This window comes from Bombus affinis, unplaced genomic scaffold (assembly GCF_024516045.1).
Source record: "Bombus affinis isolate iyBomAffi1 unplaced genomic scaffold, iyBomAffi1.2 ctg00000059.1, whole genome shotgun sequence".
Taxonomy (NCBI): domain Eukaryota; kingdom Metazoa; phylum Arthropoda; class Insecta; order Hymenoptera; family Apidae; genus Bombus; species Bombus affinis.
In genome coordinates, this window is record NW_026108820.1 from 623,916 (window position 1) to 648,120 (window position 24,205).

The 24,205-nt window shown below is 39.3% G+C and overlaps 2 protein-coding genes across 19 annotated transcripts in view; one reads left to right on the plus strand and one right to left on the minus strand.

Annotated features, from left to right (window-relative positions):
• The window catches only part of LOC126926808 (A disintegrin and metalloproteinase with thrombospondin motifs 3-like), a 163,004-nt gene that overhangs the window by 112,606 nt on the left and 26,193 nt on the right, over positions 1 to 24,205 (plus strand). For 3 of the 17 annotated variants that reach the window (XM_050743187.1, XM_050743185.1, XM_050743184.1), the window contains exon 5: positions 22,502 to 22,562. The exons of 2 other annotated variants lie outside the window; for them this stretch is intronic. In XM_050743187.1, coding sequence (XP_050599144.1) covers positions 22,502 to 22,547 — 46 coding nt within the window. In that variant the 3' untranslated portion in view covers positions 22,548 to 22,562. Of the gene's footprint in view, positions 1 to 322; positions 901 to 14,451; positions 14,750 to 15,403; positions 15,529 to 15,996; positions 16,090 to 16,242; positions 16,414 to 16,722; positions 16,855 to 22,501; positions 22,563 to 24,205 lie in introns of those variants that run through there. 12 more of the 17 variants (XR_007714892.1, XR_007714904.1, XM_050743183.1 and 9 more) reach the window with 10 other exon arrangements.
• LOC126926812 (uncharacterized) overlaps positions 1 to 24,205 on the minus strand; it is a 127,184-nt gene that overhangs the window by 66,469 nt on the left and 36,510 nt on the right. The window contains exon 3 of one of the 2 annotated variants that reach the window (XM_050743199.1): positions 20,014 to 20,100. The exons of the other annotated variant lie outside the window; for it this stretch is intronic. Within the exon in view, the coding sequence (XP_050599156.1) occupies positions 20,048 to 20,100 (53 nt within the window). The 3' untranslated portion in view covers positions 20,014 to 20,047. Of the gene's footprint in view, positions 1 to 20,013; positions 20,101 to 24,205 lie in introns of those variants that run through there. 2 annotated transcript variants of the gene reach the window in all.

Consider the following 24,205-nt stretch of genomic DNA (forward strand, 5'->3'; position numbering starts at 1 on the left):
CAATGTGAAATGTCATACAGAGTGAAACAAGGAATTGTTGCAAATATTAATTTAATTTTAGTATCAAGAATCATTCTACGTACATGTAGAATTCTTTCTCATCTTTTCTTTTCAGTCTTCTTTTTTCTCTTTTCGCTCGATACTATCAAGTTCGTGGTTTAATGCCGCCCAAAATGAGCTCGTACTCGGACAAAATTAAAAGAAATACTATATTTTAGCGTACGAGTGTCTCTTGCGATCCGCTAGGACATGTCATATAACGAACATCGTGAAAGTTTAAAATCTGCAAATATTCCTTTCACGTTTGCTTCTTTCTCTTCAGGTAAAGCGATTTTCTTACACTACCAGCACCGAAGATTCAACGTCTAGTCCACAAACTTGGTCGGTGGAGAGAAAGTGTACTAACAAATGCGACTCCGGATGTATAGTGGTCGGTGAACGAACAAAACTCTCCGCTTGCACCACTTGCTGCGAGAAATCGTTTTGCAATATCGGTACCGGTGCTGCGAACGATCTGACGATAAGAGGGATCGATCTGTTTCTAGCTTTAGTATTACAAATTACATTAACAATTATCATGTATCCGTCCTGACATTGCAGACGAAGTAACACACGATCGTGAATCATTTTAGTCGCCGATGAGAATAATTGGTTCTATTAACGCGTTTATACGTACATTGTAACATACACTGTAATATTACACAACAACACGATACATAAGATTTATCGCATTACCAATGAAAATGCTGTTTTCATTTTATAAATGTGTACATGGAGTTTCATTCCTTATGTGTTTCATAATAATATTACGATGAATATTGATTAATAAGTCAATAAAATTACGACGATATCGATAATACGAAGCTCAGAAATAAGGAAATAATAATGATGTTCTCGTTCTAATGATGTCGATAAATCAAAGAACAATTGATAATGTAAAAAGGGGATGTTCTTAAGAATACGATGCTCATAATTATAATAATTACAAATACAATCAAATCTACGAGAATGAGATTTAAAACACTGCTGAGTTATTACTCGATCGTTCAACGAACCAATGTAATTTAAATTGTAAATTTTAGAAAAATTGTTATAGCAATACACTACCAATAAATTGTATAAAGTAACAAACTTTTCTAAAAAAAAAAAAAACTCATTAAAACTCTCGATATAATAATAAATACTTTTTATCGATTTCCATTTTTCCATTATCCTCTACTTAATTCCCAAGGATGTCAATGAGAAACATATTAGGTTGTTCCAAAAGTCTCTGTCTGTTTTATAAGAAAATAATAGATGCACAACATTTTTTCTTTTATATTATTTTATTGAATTTTGTATGATCCGTTTTCTACTAATAGAACAAAATGAATCATAATGTAAAACAAAAAATGATGTGCATCTGTCACTTCCTTATAAAACGAAAGAAACTTTTGAGAAAACCCAATAGAATGGGAATTTTCTCGTGGACACATAACATTAGAAAATTGTACACAACATTGTCGCCAAGGCCGCCACATCTCTATCTCCATCATCGGTCCATCGGATTTGAAGTATGCCGGTCGTGACAAGAGCAACGTTCAAGATGAAATCCTCGGCCCTTGTTAAATCGTCTCGGTCGGGGTCGAACAATGCGTTCGCCAGCATCCTCGTTTCTCGGTGATTGCACATAAAGCTGCCATTATTAGAACTTCAGTGGGCGGTAAGCGCTGGTGCTTTTTCCAGTCTCGCGTTCGCGCTTACTCTTACGCACAATTCGCCGCTGCACTCGCGTGCGTTTCCAGCCGCGTTCATCCCTCCATGTGGCTGCCAGTCGTAGCACGAAGCTCGTTCGTCGCGTTTACTCCACTTTTTTCATCGAAAAATTTTATCCGGAATATCACGTTCGACTCGACGACCGATTAATTATCGTATTTTACTTTTACCGATGGTGCATCATTTTCATGGAAAACGTTTAAATTTCCACGTGGTGCCACGTGGTGGAAAAAATGGCCACCGGTTGCTGCACGACGCTCCTTCGTCGCGTTTATTCCACCTCTTCGGCGAAACGTTCCATCCGGAACGTCGCGATCGACACGAGATCGAAATTAATTATATTCTACTTTCTCCGATGGTGGATCGTTCTTGCGCGAAAGAAAATTAAATTCCTACGGCACGTGGTGAATAAATTGGCCACCAGTTGCTGCACGACGCTCCTTCGTCGCGTCTACTCCACTTTTTCGTCGAAACCTTCTGTCCGGGGGTATCGCGATCGACCCGAGATCCGATCGATCGTCTTATCCTTCCGTCCTTTTCGCGAAAGTCGTTCGAATTTCTGTGACGCGCGCGTGGAAAATACTGGCGCGAATCTTCGAGTTGGTGAGAATCTTTGGCTCGAATTTGATGATTCGTTCGTGTGGGAATCGCACGGCGAGGCGTGCGATTGTCGCGATCGCTCTTATCGCTCGCTCCACTTACGTTCCGCTTCGTTCTACCGACTACTAGTTTGCTGCATTCCCGGTTACTTTACTGGTGGTGAATCGTTAATCGACGCGAGTTACCGCCCACGAGTTGGTTACGATACGCAAGTACAGTGGAAAAAGGAGTTTAGCGAAACAGTTTCGTAAAGCTAAACGATTGGACGAATCGAAAGGAATTGGAAGTCGTTCTAAGAATTCTGTTCGAAGACAGCTTTGAGAAGGCGAACGGCGATTGAAAAAAGAAGAAATTGAAAGACGTCGAAGGAAATCGACGAACGTTCGAATTCAACGAGGCAGTTTCGAACGCCTAGAGACGATGATCGAAGGAAATTGAGAAAGATTCGTCTGTATTTTAAGATTCTGTATCAATTTGGTATAAATAGGTCGAGCAAATATTCACGGTTAATCTTTTCGATAAAGCACTACCTACAAAACCACTGCATTCTATGATTTCATTTCATCTCTGGTGTACCGTAGAATCGTTCCTTTCTCCATTATACGATCGATTAAACAACACCCTGTGTATTAAAACCAACGATTCACCTTCGTATTACTTCCGCGCGAGCTACGTGATAAAGCGCGAGACATTGAAAATGTTAGAACGCGAGAGTATCGTCGCATCCGCGTCTATATGACACGGCGTTTCGAAAGCGTTACGAACCGGCGAAATGAAATGAGAATATCGGGTCTGCGAATTAGCTGCTTTCATCGCGATAACTACGTCTGCGAGTGAACGAGCATGCCTGGCGAGTTCTGGGTAGCCAGAAAATCCTATTGAAATTTCGATCAAAGCGCGCGAGACATGACGCGATCGAAACTTCCCAGTTTTCTCCTCGCCACGTGGCTGCTCGGCACGATCGCTACTAAGTCGCGAATGAGCGACTTTCTGCAAAGCTTGCAGGAGTACGAGATCGTTTACCCTCGAGTGATCCCGAATGAGAGCGCGCGGAACAGAAGATCGACCCACGAAGACCGAGAAACTTGGCGCGAGTATCTCCACTAAGAGCCGGTGTTCCTCGAGATCAGCAACTGGACCTTAAGGACCATGGCCAACGATCGATTGATACTGTCGTCGAATTTCACCGTGAATTGGGTGCGTCAGGGTAAAACCAAGTCCGAGCGACGTAACGCCAAGGCGAACTGCGATCTTCGACAAGGCAGCTTGGAAGGAGACGCGAGTTCCTTCGTCGTCGTGACGATATGCGAAGAAGAAGTGTACGCCTTGATGTTGATCGGGCAGAGATCGTTCTTCTTTCAGCCGCTGCCGAGTGGCCAGCATGTGATGTTTCAGCCGAAAAACGAAAAGTGGTGGTCGATCAGGAATAATTCGAGCTTCGTGTCTGTGAATCCGGAAAATCCTGCAGGTGAGAAGGATCGTTATCGCGATGGCTTTTCATCTTTCGTTAGACGGTTGGATGTAGGTGATTGGTTGATCGATTTATCGACTTCCTTGCCAATTATGTTATAAGCTTCTTACTTTGCGATCCGCCGTTAATTGCTTCTTCTATTCTAAAATTGACTCTGATCGTGATACTGTAAGAACTGATAGCGTCGATATTATAATACCATACATAGAGTATGAGAGTAATCGTAGTACAAACGAATATATATATATATATATATGTCGGGTCGGCGTTAAGATTTGAGTTAGGATTGAGGGCGTGGAACGAATCCCTATTGGCGCTAGACGTGATCATTATGCAATAAAGGAGATATTTACTAGTGCAAATATGACTATGATGGAATTGGACAAGTAATCGGATAATTAGGTACTCGAGAAGCTAATGACAATGATCCTAGGCTCACTAACGAATCCGCGGTCAAGGGGACGACGGACTCCACTTTTCCTCAGCGTCTAAGTTGTACTCAATGTTAATGCACGAGGCAATCACTACGTATCTGAGAGTTACTTGAATCGTCTTTGAGATCGTACCGGAGAGTGGTTCTCCATCACGGTAACGCTGTCGAGGAAAACTATGATGGGTGTGCCCAAGGGCACGAAATCATCGAATTCGTGGAGAAAAGCCTTCATTCGGAAAGTGAGGGAAATTGGCGTTACTGTTAATTGGTCAATTTCCATGTTGGTGGTTAGGGAAGGGTGCTAGCCGCCCTTAAGAGAAAGTTCGAGAAGAGGAAGCGTCGTTGGTGAGAAAAATAGATTTCTCCTATTTTCTCGTAGTTGGAACGAGGACTGTTTGTCGGTTTGAAGGACTTTAGTTAAACAGATCTTAAGATTTATAGCAGGTCCTCGGGCTAGCTGAACATGTACTGTGGAGACGCGTCGACATCTGGTAATCATCTTACTCAAAGAATAGAGTCTGCGTGTGGCGAGCCACGGGACAGAAATTGTTGAAATGCTTACCGTCGTGCCCCGTCCTAAGTATTTCTTTTAAGGAGAGCTATAGGGTTACTTCATGCCTTTGTTAGATAAAACGTTCATCCCTTGACCGCGACTACGTTCGGCGACTGGTTGTCGCCTCGAGCCCGAGCTCACTATCATAAATCTCAAATAAGTACAGTCGAATCGAATGACAACAGTTTCTTAATTCGGCTATGGTGAAATCCAAATTACAATACTAGGGGTCTTCCCAAAGTTCCGAAGGGAAGGTTCCAGTATTCTTTCATCTCCGACATATATATATATATATATATGTCGGAGATGGAGAGACACCGGAGCCTTCCGTTGAAACCGGGGAAAAACCCCTAATATTGTAGTTTGGATTTCACCATAGCCGTAGTTAAACAATCACCGTCCTTCAGCCCGATTGTAATTGCCTGCAATCTATGAGAATGAGTTTGGGTTCGAGGTGACAACCAGGCACCGAACGTAGCCGCGGTCAAGGGACGAACGTTTTTCTAACAAAGTCATGAAAAAGTCTATAGCCCTTCACAAAAAGAAATAGTTGTAATGGCACTTGACAGTAAGCATACTAACGGTTTCTGTCTTATGGCTCGTCATAAGCAGACCCTATTCTATGGGTAGGTCGATTGCCGGTTGTCGAGACATATTCGCAAAACATCGACCCGTCATAAACCTTAAACCTTGATTAACGAAAATAGGCAAACAGTCTTTTCCGTGAAGGACACTTCCAAAGACTGACTAATTAACAACAACGGCAATTTCCCTCACTCTCTGAACGAAGACTTGTCTCAACGAATATAAAAGACCTTGTGTCGCTAGAGAGTGGAGCAGTTTTTCCTAGACAGTGTCATCGTGAGAGCTTCGAGTACGATTTCATCGACTAAGATATCATTTCGATAGAGTGCTTACTTCGCGGGCTAACTGAGAGTACCACCTAGGCGTTGCCTGCGAGTAAAGAATAAAAGAGTCCCGTGGACTGCGGATTCGTTTCGAACCTAAGGTCATTATCACTCGTGCTACAAGTGCCCAATCCTGTTAATGAGTCTGTGCTAATAAACTCTCCATCGTATCACGGCTATGGCCAACCCTAATGAAAATTCATTAAATGCTCATCTCATTAATCCTGACTTCACTCCGACATCAGAAGTGGGATCAGGGCCATACGTAACGATGGAGCAACTTATGGGCATCATGCGCCAGATGACTCAGTCGCGAGGGCAAAGACCGAGTGAAACATCTACGACCGGTAAATTAAGTCACCAGGGTGAGTCGTTTCCATTTTACTCCGATTCGGGAGCCGAGCGTTCACTAATTAAAGAGTCCGTGGCCTCAAGACTTTCTGGCAAAAGAATGACTGACATATTAGTAATGCGAGGAGTAGGGAATACCGGTATTAAACATACGCCTCCCATTTGTTCATTGTGTGTATTAATGATTTTTACATCGAAGATAATTTCTCATGTTCTCGCTGATAGTTATTGAAAATATGATATCGCGACTAGTTGCGGAACTCTAAGTCTGGGTTTTGACCTAACATTACACAAAATAGCCTCGCTATGTGTAAAACAAAAATAATTAATGTCTGTAATGAAACTACTGCAAACGAGATCGTCGTTAATGAAGCGGACACTGATGTACATGGTAATAATAAAAGTCGATCAATTTCTCTTCCCGACAAATTCAAAGATTCATTCGTTACGGGTTTCCTACGTATTCGCGTAAATACAGGCCGGTTAGAAATACGATTAATTGATCCTAACATCACCGTACGAGGAAGTCCTTCTAGACTTAGCGAGGAGAACCGAAGAGCGGTACGTGAGAAAATAAGCGTTTTAATTAAAGCAAAGATCATAAGGCCTAGTAATTCGCCATTCGCGAGCCCTACGTAACTCGTGAAGAAGAAAAGGGCTCAGATAGATTACGAGTGGATCCCTGAGAGCTAAATCAAAGTACCGTCGCGGATCGGCACCCTTTACTCCTTATTGCGGATCAAGTCGCGAGATTACAAGAGGCAAGATATTTTATTAGCCTGGATATGGCCAGCGGGTTTCACCAAATTCCTATTTATCCTAATTCAGCGGAGTATACAGTGTTCGTTACACCCGACGGACAATATGAGTATGTAACGATGCCGTTCGGATTGAAAAATGCACCGTCCGTTTTTCAGAGGGCCATTTTCAATGCCCTGGGCGACCTTGCGTATTCCTACGTCGTTGTCTATTTGGATGACGTCCTAATTATTGCCGACTCAATAGATCAAGCCTTAGAGAGGTTGGACATCGTGTTGAGTATCCTTGTAAACGCCGGGTTTTCGTTTAACTTTTCTAAGTGCTCTTTCCTGAAGACGTCGATACTCTATTTGGGATATGTAATCCAGAACGGAGAAGTCCGTCCCAACCCGGGTAAAGTATATGCCTTAAGCTCCCTACCTGCGCCGACGACCGTCACACAGCTCAGGCAGTTCATAGGGCTAGCCTCGTACTTTCGGAAGTTCATCCCTAAATTTGCACAATTGTTAAAACCCTTGTACGCGCTTACGTCGGGCAGTAAAAATATAGCATGGGCGGACAGGCACGAAAAGATCAGACAAGAGGTAATCTCCGTTCTGACCGACGCGCCGGTGTTAATGCTATTTGACCCCAATTACCCAATAGGATTACATACCGATGCTAGTTCCGAAGGATTTGGGGCTATTTTGATGCACAAGGTGGAAAGTAAAAAATCGAGTAGTGGAGTACTATAGTAAAAGAACTAGCCCCGCGGAATCCAAATATCACTCTTATGAACTCGAAACATTAGCTGTCGTAAACGCCATAAAACATTTCCACCACTACCTGCATGGACGGGAATTTCTTGTTGTCACGGACTGCAATTCATTAAAGGCGTCTAAGAGCAAAGTAGATTTGAATGGGTACACAGGTGGCGGGCTTACTTGCAAACGTTTACCTTCGACATTGTGTATCGGGAGGGCAAGCGAATGGCCCACGTAGATTTCTTTTCGCGAAATCCCACAGGCGTTGACCCTATTAGATTCGACAAAATCAAAGAGAAAATGGTTAATCTGGCCGAAATTTCGGAAGACTGGCTACTAGCCGAACAACATCGTGACCCCCAAATTTCGGGAATTGTCGAAAAGTTGCAAAATGATGAGCTCGCGGAAGACATCGCGAACACTTACGAATTACGGTCCGGTACACTCTACCGTAAAATTCAAAGAAGAGGCAAGACTCTCAGTTTACCTATTGTTCCAAGATGTGTTAGATGGTCTATTATTAACCATGTGCATCAGTCAATTATGCACTTAGGTTAGGAGAAAACGCTCGAGAAACTGTACGAGTATTACTGGTTCGAAGGGATGGCGAAGTACGTTCGCCGATTCATTGAGAACTGTCATGCTTGTCAAGTTTCGAAAGCTAGTTCAGGTAAGATACAAGCCGAACTACATCCTATACCTAAGATCAGCATACCCTGGCATACGGTCCACATGGACATAACAGGCAAGTTGAGTGGTAAAAGCGATTCAAAGGAGTACGTCATTGTTTTGATCGATGTGTTCACTAAATTCGTATACCTGCATCACACTCGCAAGACAGATTCCCGCAACACCATTAAAGCGCATAAACCCGCTATATTTTTATTTGGAAGTCCCTGCCGGATAATAGCAGATCAGGAAAGATGTTCTAAGGGTAATGAATTTCGAGAATTCTGCGAAAGCAAACGAATTAAAGTTCACTTGATAGCGACCGATGATAGTAGAGCCAATAGACAGGTAGAGCGTGTTATGCGTACATTGAAGATACGTTCACGACAGTAGAAACGACCGGACGGTCTTGGCAAGACGCGATTGGAGAGATACAATTGGCCTTGAATTGCACCACTAACCGCGTGACTAAAGCAAGTCCATTAGAACTACTAATCGGTAGGACAGCAAGACCGTACGACTTACTGCTACCCGACAATGTCGAGGAAAGGGAAATAGATATCTCCAACGTAAGACAACAGGCGATAAGAGAAATGACAACGAATGCTATGTACAATAAAGATAGGTTTGACAAAACTAAAGCTAAAGTGGTTAGGTTCAACCTTGGCGATTTCGTGTTACGAAAAAGTGAAGAAAGGAACCAAACTAAGTTAGACCCAAAGTTTAGAGGCCCATTGGTAATAGCAGAGGTTCTGGAAGGAGACAGATACATCCTAAAAACGTTGGATGGAAAACGGTCGTATAAGTACAGCCACGACAGATTGAGGAAAATGCCGGATAGTCGTATTCCTGCTGAGTTGGATGTCTGTAGTGATGACAATAATAGCGACCACGACGATATGAGTACCTCGATCTCGGGAGATCCTTAGCACAAAGACCGTAGCACCTTACGGAGTATGTTATGAAGCTTGGTAAAGGGGCAAGTGATGTGTTCACTCGCACCATGAGTTATAGAGTTATGAAGCTTGGTAAAGGGGCAAGTGATGTGTTCACTCGCACCATGAGTTATAGAGTTATGAAGCTTGGTAAAGGGGCAAGTGATGTGTTCACTCGCACCATGAGTTATAGAGTTATGAAGCTTGGTAAAGGGGCAAGTGATGTGTTCACGCGCACCATGAGCTATAGTGTTACGAAGTTTGGTGTGGTCGTGCGATCTAGAAAAACGAGATCCATTGGGGTGCGAAATCGAGACTGGTCCAGCATGCCGTTACGATCCGACTGATAACCTGCAGGATGCAACTATCACCTCGAATATTAAATTTTTCTTCCAAATTTCTTATTATCAAACCTACGAACAGAACTCTGTTGTTACCCTGGACCCTTGGCTTATTTGGATATTTAATCAAATTGTAAATAACATTAATTGTATCGAATCTAATGTTAGAAAATCCAATATTTTAGTTACACACGAGGACGTGTGATAGTCAGAATGGCCGTGTCGGAGATGGAGAGACACCGGAGCCTTCCGTTGAAACCGGGGAAAAACCCCTAATATTGTAGTTTGGATTTCACCATAGCCGTAGTTAAACAATCACCGTCCTTCAGCCCGATTGTAATTGCCTGCAATCTATGAGAATGAGTTTGGGTTCGAGGTGACAATCAGGCACCGAACGTAGCCGCGGTCAAGGGACGAACGTTTTTCTAACAAAGTCATGAAAAAGTCTATAGCCCTTCATAAAAAGAAATAGTTGTAATGGCACTTGACAGTAAGCATACTAACGGTTTCTGTCTTATGGCTCGTCATAAGCAGACCCTATTCTATGGGTAGGTCGATTGCCGGTTGTCGAGACATATTCGCAAAACATCGACCCGTCATAAACCTTAAACCTTGATTAACGAAAATAGGCAAACAGTCTTTTCCGTGAAGGACACTTCCAAAGACTGACTAATTAACAACAACGGCAATTTCCCTCACTCTCTGAACGAAGACTTGTCTCAACGAATATAAAAGACCTTGTGTCGCTAGAGAGTGGAGCAGTTTTTCCTAGACAGTGTCATCGTGAGAGCTTCGAGTACGATTTCATCGACTAAGATATCATTTCGATAGAGTGCTTACTTCGCGGGCTAACTGAGAGTACCACCTAGGCGTTGCCTGCGAGTAAAGAATAAAAGAGTCCCGTGGACTGCGGATTCGTTTCGAACCTAAGGTCATTATCACTCGTGCTACAAGTGCCCAATCCTGTTAATGAGTCTGTGCTAATAAACTCTCCATCGTATCACGGCTATGGCCAACCCTAATGAAAATTCATTAAACGCTCATCTCATTAATCCTGACTTCACTCCGACATATATATATATATATATATATATATATATATATATATATATATATATATATATATATATATATATGTCGGAGATGAAAGAATACTGGAACCTTCCCTTCGGAACTTTGGGAAGACCCCTAGTATTGTAATTTGGATTTCACCATAGCCGAATTAAGAAACTGTTGTCATTCGATTCGACTGTACTTATTTGAGATTTATGATAGTGAGCTCGGGCTCGAGGCGACAACCAGTCGCCGAACGTAGTCGCGGTCAAGGGATGAACGTTTTGTCTAACAAAGGCATGAAGTAACCCTATAGCTCTCCTTAAAAGAAATACTTAGGACGGGGCACGACGGTAAGCATTTCAACGATTTCTGTCCCGTGGCTCGCCACACGCAGACTCTATTCTTTGAGTAAGATGATTACCAGATGTCGACGCGTCTCCACAGTACATGTTCAGCTAGCCCGAGGACCTGCTATAAATCTTAAGATCTGTTTAACTAAAGTCCTTCAAACCGACAAACAGTCCTCGTTCCAACTACGAGAAAATAGGAGAAATCTATTTTTCTCACCAACGACGCTTCCTCTTCTCGAACTTTCTCTTAAGGGCGGCTAGCACCCTTCCCTAACCACCAACATGGAAATTGACCAATTAACAGTAACGCCAATTTCCCTCACTTTCCGAATGAAGGCTTTTCTCCACGAATTCGATGATTTCGTGCCCTTGGGCACACCCATCATAGTTTTCCTCGACAGCGTTACCGTGATGGAGAACCACTCTCCGGTACGATCTCAAAGACGATTCAAGTAACTCTCAGATACGTAGTGATTGCCTCGTGCATTAACATTGAGTACAACTTAGACGCTGAGGAAAAGTAGAGTCCGTCATCCCCTTGACCGCGGATTCGTTAGTGAGCCCAGGATCATTGTCATTAGCTTCTCGAGTACCTAATTATCCGATTACTTGTCCAATTCCATCATAGTCATATTTGCACTAGTAAATATCTCCTCTATTGCATAATGATCCCGTCTAGCGCCAATAGGGATTCGTTTCACGCCCTCAACCCTAACTCAAATCTTAACGACGATCCGACATATATATATATATATATATATATTCGGTTTAATAAATTTAATTTAATAAATTTAAACCGTCAAACAGGGAGGGCTTAATCTGCAGGCAAAAAGAAGAAAAAGAAATAATCATTTACAAAGCGAACGACCATTAGCTAATTCCAATTTAAAAATATAGCTAAAGTCAAAGTCATTTTGAACAAATGTTTCCTGTACGCGTTACCGTTTGGCATGGACGAACGTCTCGGACGTTGATGTCCGTACATTTATATATATATATATATATGCAGTTCTGATAATCATTTTCAACTCGCACAGGGAAGAAACATCACTGAGGCTACCCCGAATTAAATTCGCGTATCAAGTAACAGGATAGATACGATTCATACGAAGCTTTGCGTCGTTATTCGAGGTAGGAAAAGCTTTAGCAGTGATATCGAGAAAAGCGAAACTACGAAATCATCGCTGTCGTCGAGACAGAAATTGCGGCGAATATCGCGGAAAGCAGAGCGACGGTAAAGAGTATTACAGGAAAAAGTTGTTCGGAATATTAGCCTTGGCAAACATATTTCAAAGCCGTTGAATATGGCGAGATTGTCCGCTTTGTAAATATTTACCGAAAAACATGTCGTACGAAGCTGGGCAATAAACGCGTTTTTCCACAGTTACAAACAAGTATCGTACGTATGAAACAAGTAACGACGAATTTTCCATTTCACGGCACGCAACAATTGACCGTATTATCAGCGTTTCGTCAGAGTTCCAATAACTGCGTTTTCTTTTCTGTATTTATGGTTTCGCAACTGTAAAACGGAAGGTTTATTCTGGAGATGCGAGTTCGCGTGAACAACTAGCGCAACGAGTAAAAACACGCGGTTTTTGCAACTCGATCGAATTGTTAGCAATTGTGTGTACGAGATCGTATTACTCCCATCGTCGATCGATGTCAGGCTTCTATCCGAGCACATGGACAACGTTCTCCAACGACCAATCAAACATACCAGATAATAATTTTTCATTGTATCATTATTGTAGCTATTAACGACACGGGCTTGTTGTCGCATGATAAAAAGCATGCAACTGAGCTGACACGATAATACAGCGAACTTTTGCACGCTGCGATGGAAAACGCGTCGTTACCTGTTTCGTACGAACGATACTCGTTTGTAATTCTGTAAAGAAACGTCCGTTGACGAACATTATATAAAGTTCTTCCTTCTTCTTCTTCTTCTTGTCTGTAAATCAACTCCTTACAATTTGACGGTTTCAACACACGGTTTTCGCACACTCCGTATATACAGGATGCAACGGAACAACGTCTGAAAGCGAGAACAACGCGAATCCTTGTGGAAAAATGAAGAAAAAGTATAGGATAAAACGTTCTCATTTTGGACTTGGAGAATCGAGTCTGAAAATTTATCAAGTATACTCGAACTGTATCTGAATATCGGTTCGAATAATAAATTTATTTAATTATATAATTAATTTATTACAAAGGAAATACAATCTGGATGTGAATGTTAAATGGAAACAAATTTTGCTAAGTTGAAAATCGATCGTATCGTAATTACCACGGCTCGTTGTTTACAGATTAAAAATCTGTTTTACGAATACGAGGAGCTATATATCTACTATTATTAATCAATTTTTATGAAAAATTTCGTACGATGCGCGGATAAATTCTAATTTGATAAATTGTTGGAAACGTGGAAAATTGAATGCAATAAAATTACGTGGCACGGTTTACACGGTTGCAACTTTATGACCCACTTAGGTCAAGTAGCAATGAAATTTATTGCATATATCGGAAATTCAAGGCACGTAATTGGCAGTTTATAAACAAATTATTTGTTCTCTTAATTAAATTGCCCGCGTCGAAATCTGTGAAACGTTTTTGTATCGAAATCGAAGAATCCAACATCGCGATCCTATGAATCGAAGAATGAGACGTAAATATTCGAAGTATGGTTGAGAAACGATAGAAAATTCCGAGTGTTACGCTGTATTTCTCGTTCGATTTAAATCGAAATTTTAATGAGGAACAGCGCCGATTGATATTTAAAAGTGAAACGGTTAAGAGCAACGATACAGGTTTTGTTAAAAGCAATTGGTCTATTTACCTCGCTGTTTAAACGGGTTTGTTTGACGTTACTTTGATCAATTTCCATTGACACTTTTATAGATAGCATTCTTTTTTACGGATGGAAAGCCGTCTGATGGAAATTTGTCTGAAATGTCCGTCGTAAAATTGCATTTTCGCGGGCAACAGAAAACAATGGAATTTTGTACAAAAGCGCAATACTTTAATTAGCGCAAAATTCCATTTTCCCCGCTGGGAAATTGAATTTTCTATTAAAGCGTGATACGTTTAATCAGCGGTGGCGTAAATTCAACAAACTAACAACTGGAATATTGACTTGTCACAATTTTGTGACACCGTATATGTCGTTGATACGTTCCAGTCTGGTCGTATTTACAATTTCAGAAATTTTGCAACTATTTTTTCATTTTATCCGTAACGAGAATAGCGAAGATAAGACAGGCAAACGTGGTAAAACGTTGATAATTCGGTTACAGGGAAATCGAATAAATTTGAAGTTGTAGAAAGTAAGAGAAAGTCGAAACGAAGCAAACGCGATTCCTTAAGCCACGATGTTCAGGGATTTTATAATCTTTCCGGTGACGTCTTCGACGTGGAATATCCAAAAGCTGAGAAATTGATTCTATACGATGAAAAAGACGATGTCTCCACAGAATACAACGATACAATGGTGGAAGAATTATCGATCGACGTAAATCCTGTTGAGAAATGCTCAGTTGGTATGACCGCTAGTTACTAAAAGGTTACTAGGGTTATGTTGGTACGACTCCTAACGACGCTCTTTTGTCATAGGAGTCGACCACGCCTTAATTGCTAAGACGCATTGGGAGAGTTTAGACGTTTGCTGTGTGATTTGGTGTTTTGTATAAGAGAGAAAATAAAAGGTGTGATAACCAATCCGAGTGGATCCGAGATTGATTATCAACCCCAACCTATATAAAATAACAAATCCCGAGGAAATTGGATACTTCTCTGGTCCTAAATGGCAAAGGAACAGATTATCAAGTAAGTCAAATATTTTTCCAAATGCCATTCTTGTACAATCGTTGCTTTTCTACTTACCACGTACAATATAGCGGTTAATAAATTAACGAATCATCGAATATTACTGAAAGAAAGAAATTGTACTGACATTCCAATCTATCGTGTACAAAAGTAATAATAACAGCATGTAATATAAGAATAGCTTACCTTCAGCCTTAAAAGGAACTCGGTTTACAATTATTCTCCCTATTGCGTTCCACTCTCGCTTGATCTTCTACACGTTCATCTATATTTCGCTGTTTTTAATTTATTTTATTATTCCCTGTCTATTACACATATGTATATTGTCCATTGCACGAATCTTTATCTATCTTGCCTAATTTAATGTAAAAAAATAGAAAAATAGACAAATTTGCTGGAGGAATACGTTTACCAAAATTTGTCAAGAATTTTAAAGAAATTTGCAGGATGAAATTCACGGTGATACCGAATTGATATTTTTGAAATTATACTTTTGAAATAATTATTTATATCATAATAATTATTCCACGAATACTTGCTCGTAGATATTAATTTATGCTTTTAATAATCATGCGTTTAAGCTATCAAGTCGAGTCGAGTAGACTTTCTAATTTCGTGGAAGATAAGTCGATTTCTAAGATAAGTCATTTCTAGAGAAAAGACCAACTGCTAAGGATTCGCCGCCACGATGGCTAGAGCTTGGAATAGCTGCTGATTACTCCGTGGTAGATTTTCATGGAATTCGAGTACAGCAATATATCTTGGCTCTTTTAAACATCGTAAGTAATACCAAACGAAATTCTGTTATTATACTTAGATATAGAATACCTTCTCCTACATATGTACGCGAGCAACCGGGAAACATAGGGCAGAGTTATGCGTATCTCTGTATTTTCAAGGTACGCTACTTGCTTTCAAACATCTCGATCGTATATTCGGATGGAAGCTCTGTATTTTCTGTTTACACTGTTCAAAGCTTACACGTATCTTTTAAAAAGTTCAGCGAATAATTTATCCGTAATGGAATTTTGTAATCGATTAATTTCAGCCATTCGGTAATTGGTTTTCCAATGCTGTTGAGATTAATAACGTACATTTCCTAAGATAAATATAACGAATAAAATTAATTTTTTAGGAAAATTATATAAGATACGATGTATTTACGAGAGTTTTGAATAATAATTTATTTGTAAGGCTGTAATACTGTTTTAACGCCTGTTACATTTTCGTACGTATTTTAATCCTAGGTCAGTGCAATTTACATGGACCCATCGCTCGAATCCAACATGATTCTAGTGATCGTACGAATGATTTTATACGCGGAAAAACGAGACGTTATGGTAAGCGATTTCCATTAAATTAAATCATTTAACTAAAGTAGTAACTATCTGAGATACGCATATGCGAGTGTCAATTATTTTATTTTCTACTTATCTGTACAGTGTATGGTATATAAATTATATAGGTCAAAATATCTGCGCATGACGTTTTAGGTCGATAAAATGCAACGAGTTCCATTTTGTTAAATTGGACAACCGTGAACGATCCCTTGGAAACAAATTTCCAAACAAACAATTTTCACGGATCATTGACAAACCTCGCATTTATCGTGTATCCGAAATATCTGTATAATCGACTATTAAACCTTTTTCATCTCTTAAGAATCTTAATTTAATGTTATAGACCTATGATAATATCATTGATATACGACACTTGCGATTCCTTTTACTTTTCTATTTCTGCTATTCTTCTCTGCTGTCGAATCAACATTTCAACATTTTTCAGGAAGATTAAAATACTAATAGCGTTACAAGTTACATTTGATTACAATCAACAACACGATTACTTGCACATATATTTATTATCATTGACGAATATTTATATATAGTATATAATGCATGATGTAATAATAAATATAATATTTTCGTAATATTTGCTAGCTTTTATTAAGAAAATATTAAACGTTGTCGTAGGTCCGCCGTGGCGATGCCAGACGATCTCTCGAGAACGTGAACAAATGGAACAGAAAGATGCTGTCCTCGAAGGACGTAAATCACGATGTTGCTGTATGGTTGACGCGATTGGATATAGGAGGTCCTTCGAGATCGTGCGCGTTAAATCGAGACGAAGGCTTGACCAGCGCCTTTATCATCGCTCACGAAGTAGCACACATGTGAGTGTCCCACATGTTGAGATATCGTTGGTAAACTGAAATATTTATAACTGGCCTGGGTATTTACGCAGAGACCGTGTGTTATTTATTTATGCAAATACGTACTTGTACGAGAATAATTTGAAAAATGAAATCTCCATAGGAGAACTTATTATCTTTACCGAATATCACAACGAGTACTGTACTTTGAATCTGCCATAGATTTTTGCGTATTATGTGCGTTCTTGCATTCCTCCTTCCACCTACGATGGCTCTTAAACAAGAAACGATATCGTAACGAGAAATACAACCTAGCTGAGCGTCCACTTTGGTTCCACTAGTGTTGTCCCATACAACTTTGTGTTTGACCTCGCTATTAGGGGACTTTTTATCCAACGTTTCCTTCACCGCCTTCACTACCTTCGATTTATCGAACTTGAGACTTAAACTGGCCGTTACTAAATCTTCCGGCTTCTTCGACATCGGTTGGTGTCTCTTCGTGAACCAATTCGACGGTGCCATAAAGGTCGAAATAGCGGCTTTCGAGGATCCGCTAAGCTTACTTTTAGCTCCGTGCAATGTCGACACGTCGAAGCTATTGGAACGGAAGCTCTTCGATCGACTTCCTTTCTGTTCGGTCGTTTTTCCGGGCCAGTTTGATTTGCTATCGTCCCGCGAACTCGGCGCTTCCTCGCCGCATCGGTTGATTTCCGTCGCGGAAGACGCTAACGAGCTTAGGATCGATATCAGATCCGTATTAGAGCAGACAATGCCCGCAGCACCGGAAACGGATGCACTCGCGGCTCTTGGCAGTTCCGAGACGCGCTTTCGGAGAGAAGACGTCGGCGAAACCGACGGAGTAGGCATTTCAGAGAATCGTTGTTTCGGCTGTTGAGTGTAACGTTGAGCGGAACTGTTACCCTCCAGCGGCTGTATTTCGTACACTTGCTCCGTCGACGTCCTGTACATCCTTAAGCGCACCTGGCAAACGGATTGCTTTTATTCGAAAGACAGTTTCTCTTTTATCATAATTCGTGCGTTATGATACATGTTTCGATGATTGAGCCGTTAAGCGTGACAAAGCGATGGAATTGTTTTGCACAGAAATTCTTCAACACGTTGAGTGTTTAGGTGTTTAGGTGTTTAGGTGTTTAGGTACGCAAATAGACTAGAATATTTTGCAAGAATGAAATGTCTTGGTATGGTACGCTTTAATCTATCTATCCAAGTCAAAATAAGTATAAAAATCGCGTGGCAATCAACATATTTAAAAAAAAAAAGAAAAAGAAAAGGAGAAACAGATGCTTCTGATTGTTTAGTGCATTTTCATAAAATCTTCTAAATGTTTAATTCTCATAGAATAAAAGGGAGAGCATACGTTTGAATCTCAGCTGATTTTATTAATTCTTTCAAACCATAAATATAATATGCGTATTACATCAACTTTAGTTCATACATGTAACAACATATTATTCTGCACGTAACAGTTACATTTAATGAAACATTTATTTATCCAGTAAATCCATATTCTCTATTAAACGTTCGTTTATTAATAAAACTACCATAATCGTCCACGCATTGTTCGCTTCCTTAATTATTTTTCAAAGTATAACGATAATCAATGATGCAACAGAAATATCACGTAACATCCCAACAATCTTACATGAGATTTTAGCTGTTTTTACTATACAAATTAAGTCATTATTAAAATAAGTCATTATAATAATATATATATGTCGGAGATGAAAGAATACCGGAACCTTCCCTTTGGAACTTTGGGAAGACCCCTAGTATTGAAATTTAGATTTCACCATAGCCATATTAAGAAACTGTTGTCATTCGATCCGACTGTATTTATTTGAGATTTATGATAGTGAGCTCGGGCTCGAGGCGACAATCAGTCGCCGAACGTAGCCGCGGTCAAAGGGATGAACGTTTTGTCTAACAAAGGCATGAAGTAATTCTATAGCTCTTCTTAAAAGAAATACTTGGGACAGGGCACGACGGTAAACGTTTCAATGGTTTCTGCCCCGTGGCTCGCCACACGCAGACTTTGTCCTTCGGGTAAGATGATTGCCAGATGCCAACGCATCTTCACAGTATATGTTTAGCTGGGCGAGGACCGGCTACGAATATTAAGTTTCAATTATACAAAGTCTTTCAAATAGACAAATAGCCTGTGCCCCAACTACGGGAAGATAAGAGAAATCTATCCTTCCACGAACGACGCTTCCCGCTAGCAACTTTTTCCAAGGACAGCTAATATCTTTCTCTAACCACCAACATGGAAATTGACCAATTAACAGCAACTTCAATTTCCCTCACCCTTCGAACGAAGACTTTTCTCCGCGAATCCGATGATCTCTTGGGACTCTCATGATCGTGCCCTTAGGCACACCCATCATAGATTTCTTCGACAGCGTCACCGCGACGGAGAGCCACTCTCTCTAGTGCCATCTCATCGGCAATCGACCTGTCTTTCGTATACGTAATAATTGCCCCTTGCTCTAACATACAGTGTAACTTAGACGCTAACGAAGGGTAAAGTTCGTCATCCCGTTGACCGCGGATTCGTTATTGAGCCTAGGATCATTGTCATTTGCTTCTCGAGTATCTAATTATCGCGATTACTTGTCCAATTCCATCATAGTCATATTTGCACTAGTAAATATCTCCTCTATTGCATAACGATCACGTCTAGCGCCAATAGGGATTCGTTTCACGCCCTTAAACCTAACTCTAATGTTAACGCCAACCCGACATATATATATATATATATATACATACATATATATATTTTATACATACATACATATATCAATTTTTATACACACAATTATACATATTCATTTTCATTTAATATTTTCATTTAATAATTTAATATACCTTCGTCCCGCAAAGGCAAATAAATTCACGCATAACATTTCTCTTCAGCGGCATTGTTCTAGGATTGTATTTGTTGAAAGAAGGATAGCATTAAGCGCTGGAATAAAGAATGACGAATCGTTATTCTTTAACCATCGTACTTAGACTCATATTTATTGAGCTACTTGTATTTTAATCGAAGTCTAATATCCTCCATCTGTAGGCGTAAATATTACTGCCGTTGTTAATGTCATTTTAAGTTTTACTACTGGAAAGGACATTTAAGTTTGAAGGCAGGCAAGTCTACTGTTCTTAAAGCTGACATTTAGACATCTAAGATTTTTTGTGTCTTTATTGACAAAAATATATTTGACTTTGCATATCTAAAATAAAGGATTTGCGTTATCTAAAATAAATAGATCATCTTTCTTTAGAAAATTCAATGTGGTGAAATTAGAATATGAGATAAAAGAAATACTATGCATACTTATTGTTCTTCTTAAAAATTAAAGGAATACTCATAATCCTAAAACATCCTTTCTATGTTGTACTAGATATATATACAATTAAAATGTGTAATAATGTGAATGATAAACTAGTTCGAATAATTATTTTGCTTAAACGTAAGTTAATTGAAATCAGATGAATGTTATACACGCATTATACCGTGCATTATGAACTATTGATTGATTGATGCTCATATTTAATTATTAACGAGAAAATTAGAAAAATAAGATTGAATTTAATCTGTCCTTCTTATATTTATTAAGATGAGTTCTGGGGCTTGAAACACTCGAGATTAGAAATTTTGATTAATGTTTCACATTATGACTGGACGCTTGTTGTAATATCTTTTGTACGAGATACACTATACATACACAAGATCAAAATGGAATTTCGAAACGGTCGTATCGTTCAACAAAAATCTCTTTTATCTTTGATCCTCTTCATAAAAATGCAATTCTCCTTTACAGAACATCATATAACATTTATTGTACGATATATTGTTCAATTATATTTCGAAATTTTCAGCTTCGAATCTTTGTTTAATTATACTGTAGAATTAAATATCATGCGTTATTTAAATATAGAGATAGACTAAACTTTTGTCCACATTTATTAAAGCTGTATCAACTGAGATGTTTAAATTTGCGAAATTTCATGGACTTTTATATTTAATTTTTCATCATGAATCCCGCTTTGCGATACAATACATATTAGATTTATAATATCTTAAATTTACAGTACCAATGCTGATTTCATCTGAAACTATTTGTTTGCAAATGATATCTTTCTTCGTTGGAATTACCCTTCACTTATAAATTAATAATTATTAACATTGAACAGTATTGTTAAACTTCAATAAAAATAGGATCGATAACTATATGTTAGTTAAAGAAACTTCCTATTACAGGTATAACAAATCATATTGAATTTTGTTTAGAAAACAATAATAAAAATGGGTGTCTTTTTGTGAAAATAATTTACAGCATATCACTCGACTTATTCATATAAGAGACATTAGTTTGTTTAAATACCCTGTTGCACCCTTTTATTCATTTTCAACCCAATTTTTTCACAACATTAAAAAATATTTTAAGCCTGAAGAAAAACATGAAAAACTTCTTATTAGCATGATTTCATGCTAAACATCCTCTTAAGATATTATAAATCTTTCTTGTTTACTAAAACCAGAGCCTAACTGAAATATACGAGTATCGCAACAGGATTAATCGTAATACATGATTAAATACAAGCAATATGTAAGCTATATTTTTACTTTTTACTTCAGAAATAAATATTTCACCAGCATCGTCTTTAGCTTAAGGAAAATAAACTTGTGAAATTTAATTTAAAGCTTCGTAAAACATGGAAATGTTGCAGGATAACAAATCAGAAAAGATATATTAAATAAATCACAGTTCAGGTATCTATAACATGTGATTCTCTTAACAAATCTGTTTCATTCATCAAGCAACTGCAAAATTTCCGTAAAATCAGAAGCGGTTTCACAAATTATAGGCATTCGTAAACATGATAGATAAGAGTTAGTATCGCGGCGTTTTAGAGTATCTATGAGCGTAATATGGACAGTAAAAAGATGTATAATAAAAATAGTTCACTTTCCAAGCTATCACTAACATTGTAACGAATTATTATACATATAACGGCTCACGAAAGTACTCGGACGCTTACAGGAACTTTCCATGAATATTTTGTTGAAGCTTTTCATGAATTTCAAGATGCATTAGGCTGTCTCAAAAGTTTCTTTCGTTTTGTTCTATTACTACAAAATAGATCATACATAAATCGATAGAATAATATAAAACAAAAAGTGTCGTGCATCTATTATTTCCTTATGAAACGAAAGAAACTTTTGAAACAAATGTAAATAGGAATTATAAGATGCTTATTGATTACCATCGGTATTTGGACAGTTAATTATGTATTGTATAAATAAGTCACAATATTTTTAGTAGGAGCATTTTTACCCCTAATCAATCATATGTTTAAAAATACTCTTTACATTGTACATTAGTTTTTTGCTATGTGTACGTCTGCAATAAGCATCTTCTAGCTTCCATATATATATTTCCAAATTAGTCTCAATTTTTACCGGTGTAATCATGATAGACACGTCTCGTTACATTGAAGTGAAGTGAAGAAAAACACTTTTCATTCAAATACGTAAACACATAATATTCATAAATTTATGAGAACAATTTTGTCCGCAGGTATTTGGTAGCGCAATTGAGAAGATGTTTTTTTTTTATTTATTAGAATATTTACAATCAATTCTCGTTGAGAATTTTCAGTAACTTAGTTTGGCGTGATACAATGACATGGATTATAATAGTTTTATATTGTTGGTTCTAGTAGAAACTAAGGATTTAATCTAGAGGGTATTTTCTTTTTAGTCTGCGGATCTGGTCCGTCGTGTCCAGTAGTTGGGTGACTAGTGGGTTGTTGTGGTTGTTGACTCTTGTTCATCGTGTTATATCTGCTTCTGAACTTGTGTATTTCATCTTTGACTGTAGATATTTTGAGGTCGCGGTGGATTGTTTCGTTGGTAACATACCAGGGTGCATTTAATAGGGATTTTAGCGTTTTCGATTGGAAGCGTTGGAGTATTTCAATGTTGGAATTACTTGCTGTTCCCCATAGTTGGATTCCGTAGGTCCAGACAGGTTTTATTACGGCCTTGTAGAGGGTTATTTTGTTCTGTATGTTTAGTTTGGAGCGTCGGCCCGTGAGCCAATAGAATTTTCTTAGTTTTTCCTTCAATTGCTTTGATTTCTCTGAGATATGTTTTTTCCAAGTTAGCCTCCTGTCCAGGGTCATGCTCAGGTATCTTACGGAGTCCTTGCTTGGGATTATTGCGTTGTTAATGGTGACCTGGGGGCAGGTTTGTTTTCGGAGCGTGAAGGTTACACGGGAGGATTTTTTTCGTTTATTTTAAAACCCCATTTTTGGAACCACTTTTCCATGGAGTCGAGACTTCGCTGGAGAGTGGATGAGGCAATTGCCGGGTCTGCGTGTGTAGCTAATAGTGCTGTGTCGTCGGCAAATGTTGCTATTGTTACCTCGTTTGATATAGGTAAGTCGGCAGTGTAGATGGAGAACAGTAGGGGTCCGAGGACACTACCTTGGGGTATGCCGGATTCTATTGGGAATGTTGCGGAAGAGGCGCCTAGGCATTTAACTATGAATTGTCTGTTGGTTAGGTAGGATTTTAAGATGGAGTAGTATGGATGGGGTAGGATCTTTTTGATCTTGTAGAGTAGCCCTTCATGCCATACTTTGTCGAATGCCTGTTGGATGTCTAGGAATACCGCTGAACAGTATTTTTTCTTTTCAAGGGTTTGGCTGATCATGTGGGTTATGCAGTGGATTTGCTCTACTGTTGAGTGTTGTTTTCGGAAGCCGAATTGGTGGTCTGGGAGTGTTTTCAATTCTTCTAGGAGTGGGAGGAGACGATTCGTGAGCATTCTCTCGAATAGTTTAGACAGGGTAGGTAAAAGACTGATTGGGCGATAGGAGGTGGTTTCATATATTGGTTTAAATCCCGGGTTTAGGGATGAGGGTGATTAGTGAGATTTTCCAAGCCTTGGGAATGTGTTGAAGGCGGAGGATAGCGTTGAATATTGATGCGACGAGTGCAATTCCTTTTATGGGAAGTTCCTTGATTGCTTTATTTCCTATTAGGTCGTGACCTGCTGCTTTCTTGGGGTTTAGGCGATTGATTGCTTGTATAATCTCTGCAGAAGTGAAGGGCTCAATAGGAGGGGACATTTGGAAGGGAGTGTGCAGGTGTTCGGTAACGTCTGCAGCAGCTACGGAGGAATAGGGTTTGAATACTTCAGACAAGTGTTTGGCAAGTAGGTTGGCTTTTTCTATAGGGCTACGCGCCCATCCGCCTTGCGGGCGGCGGATTGGAG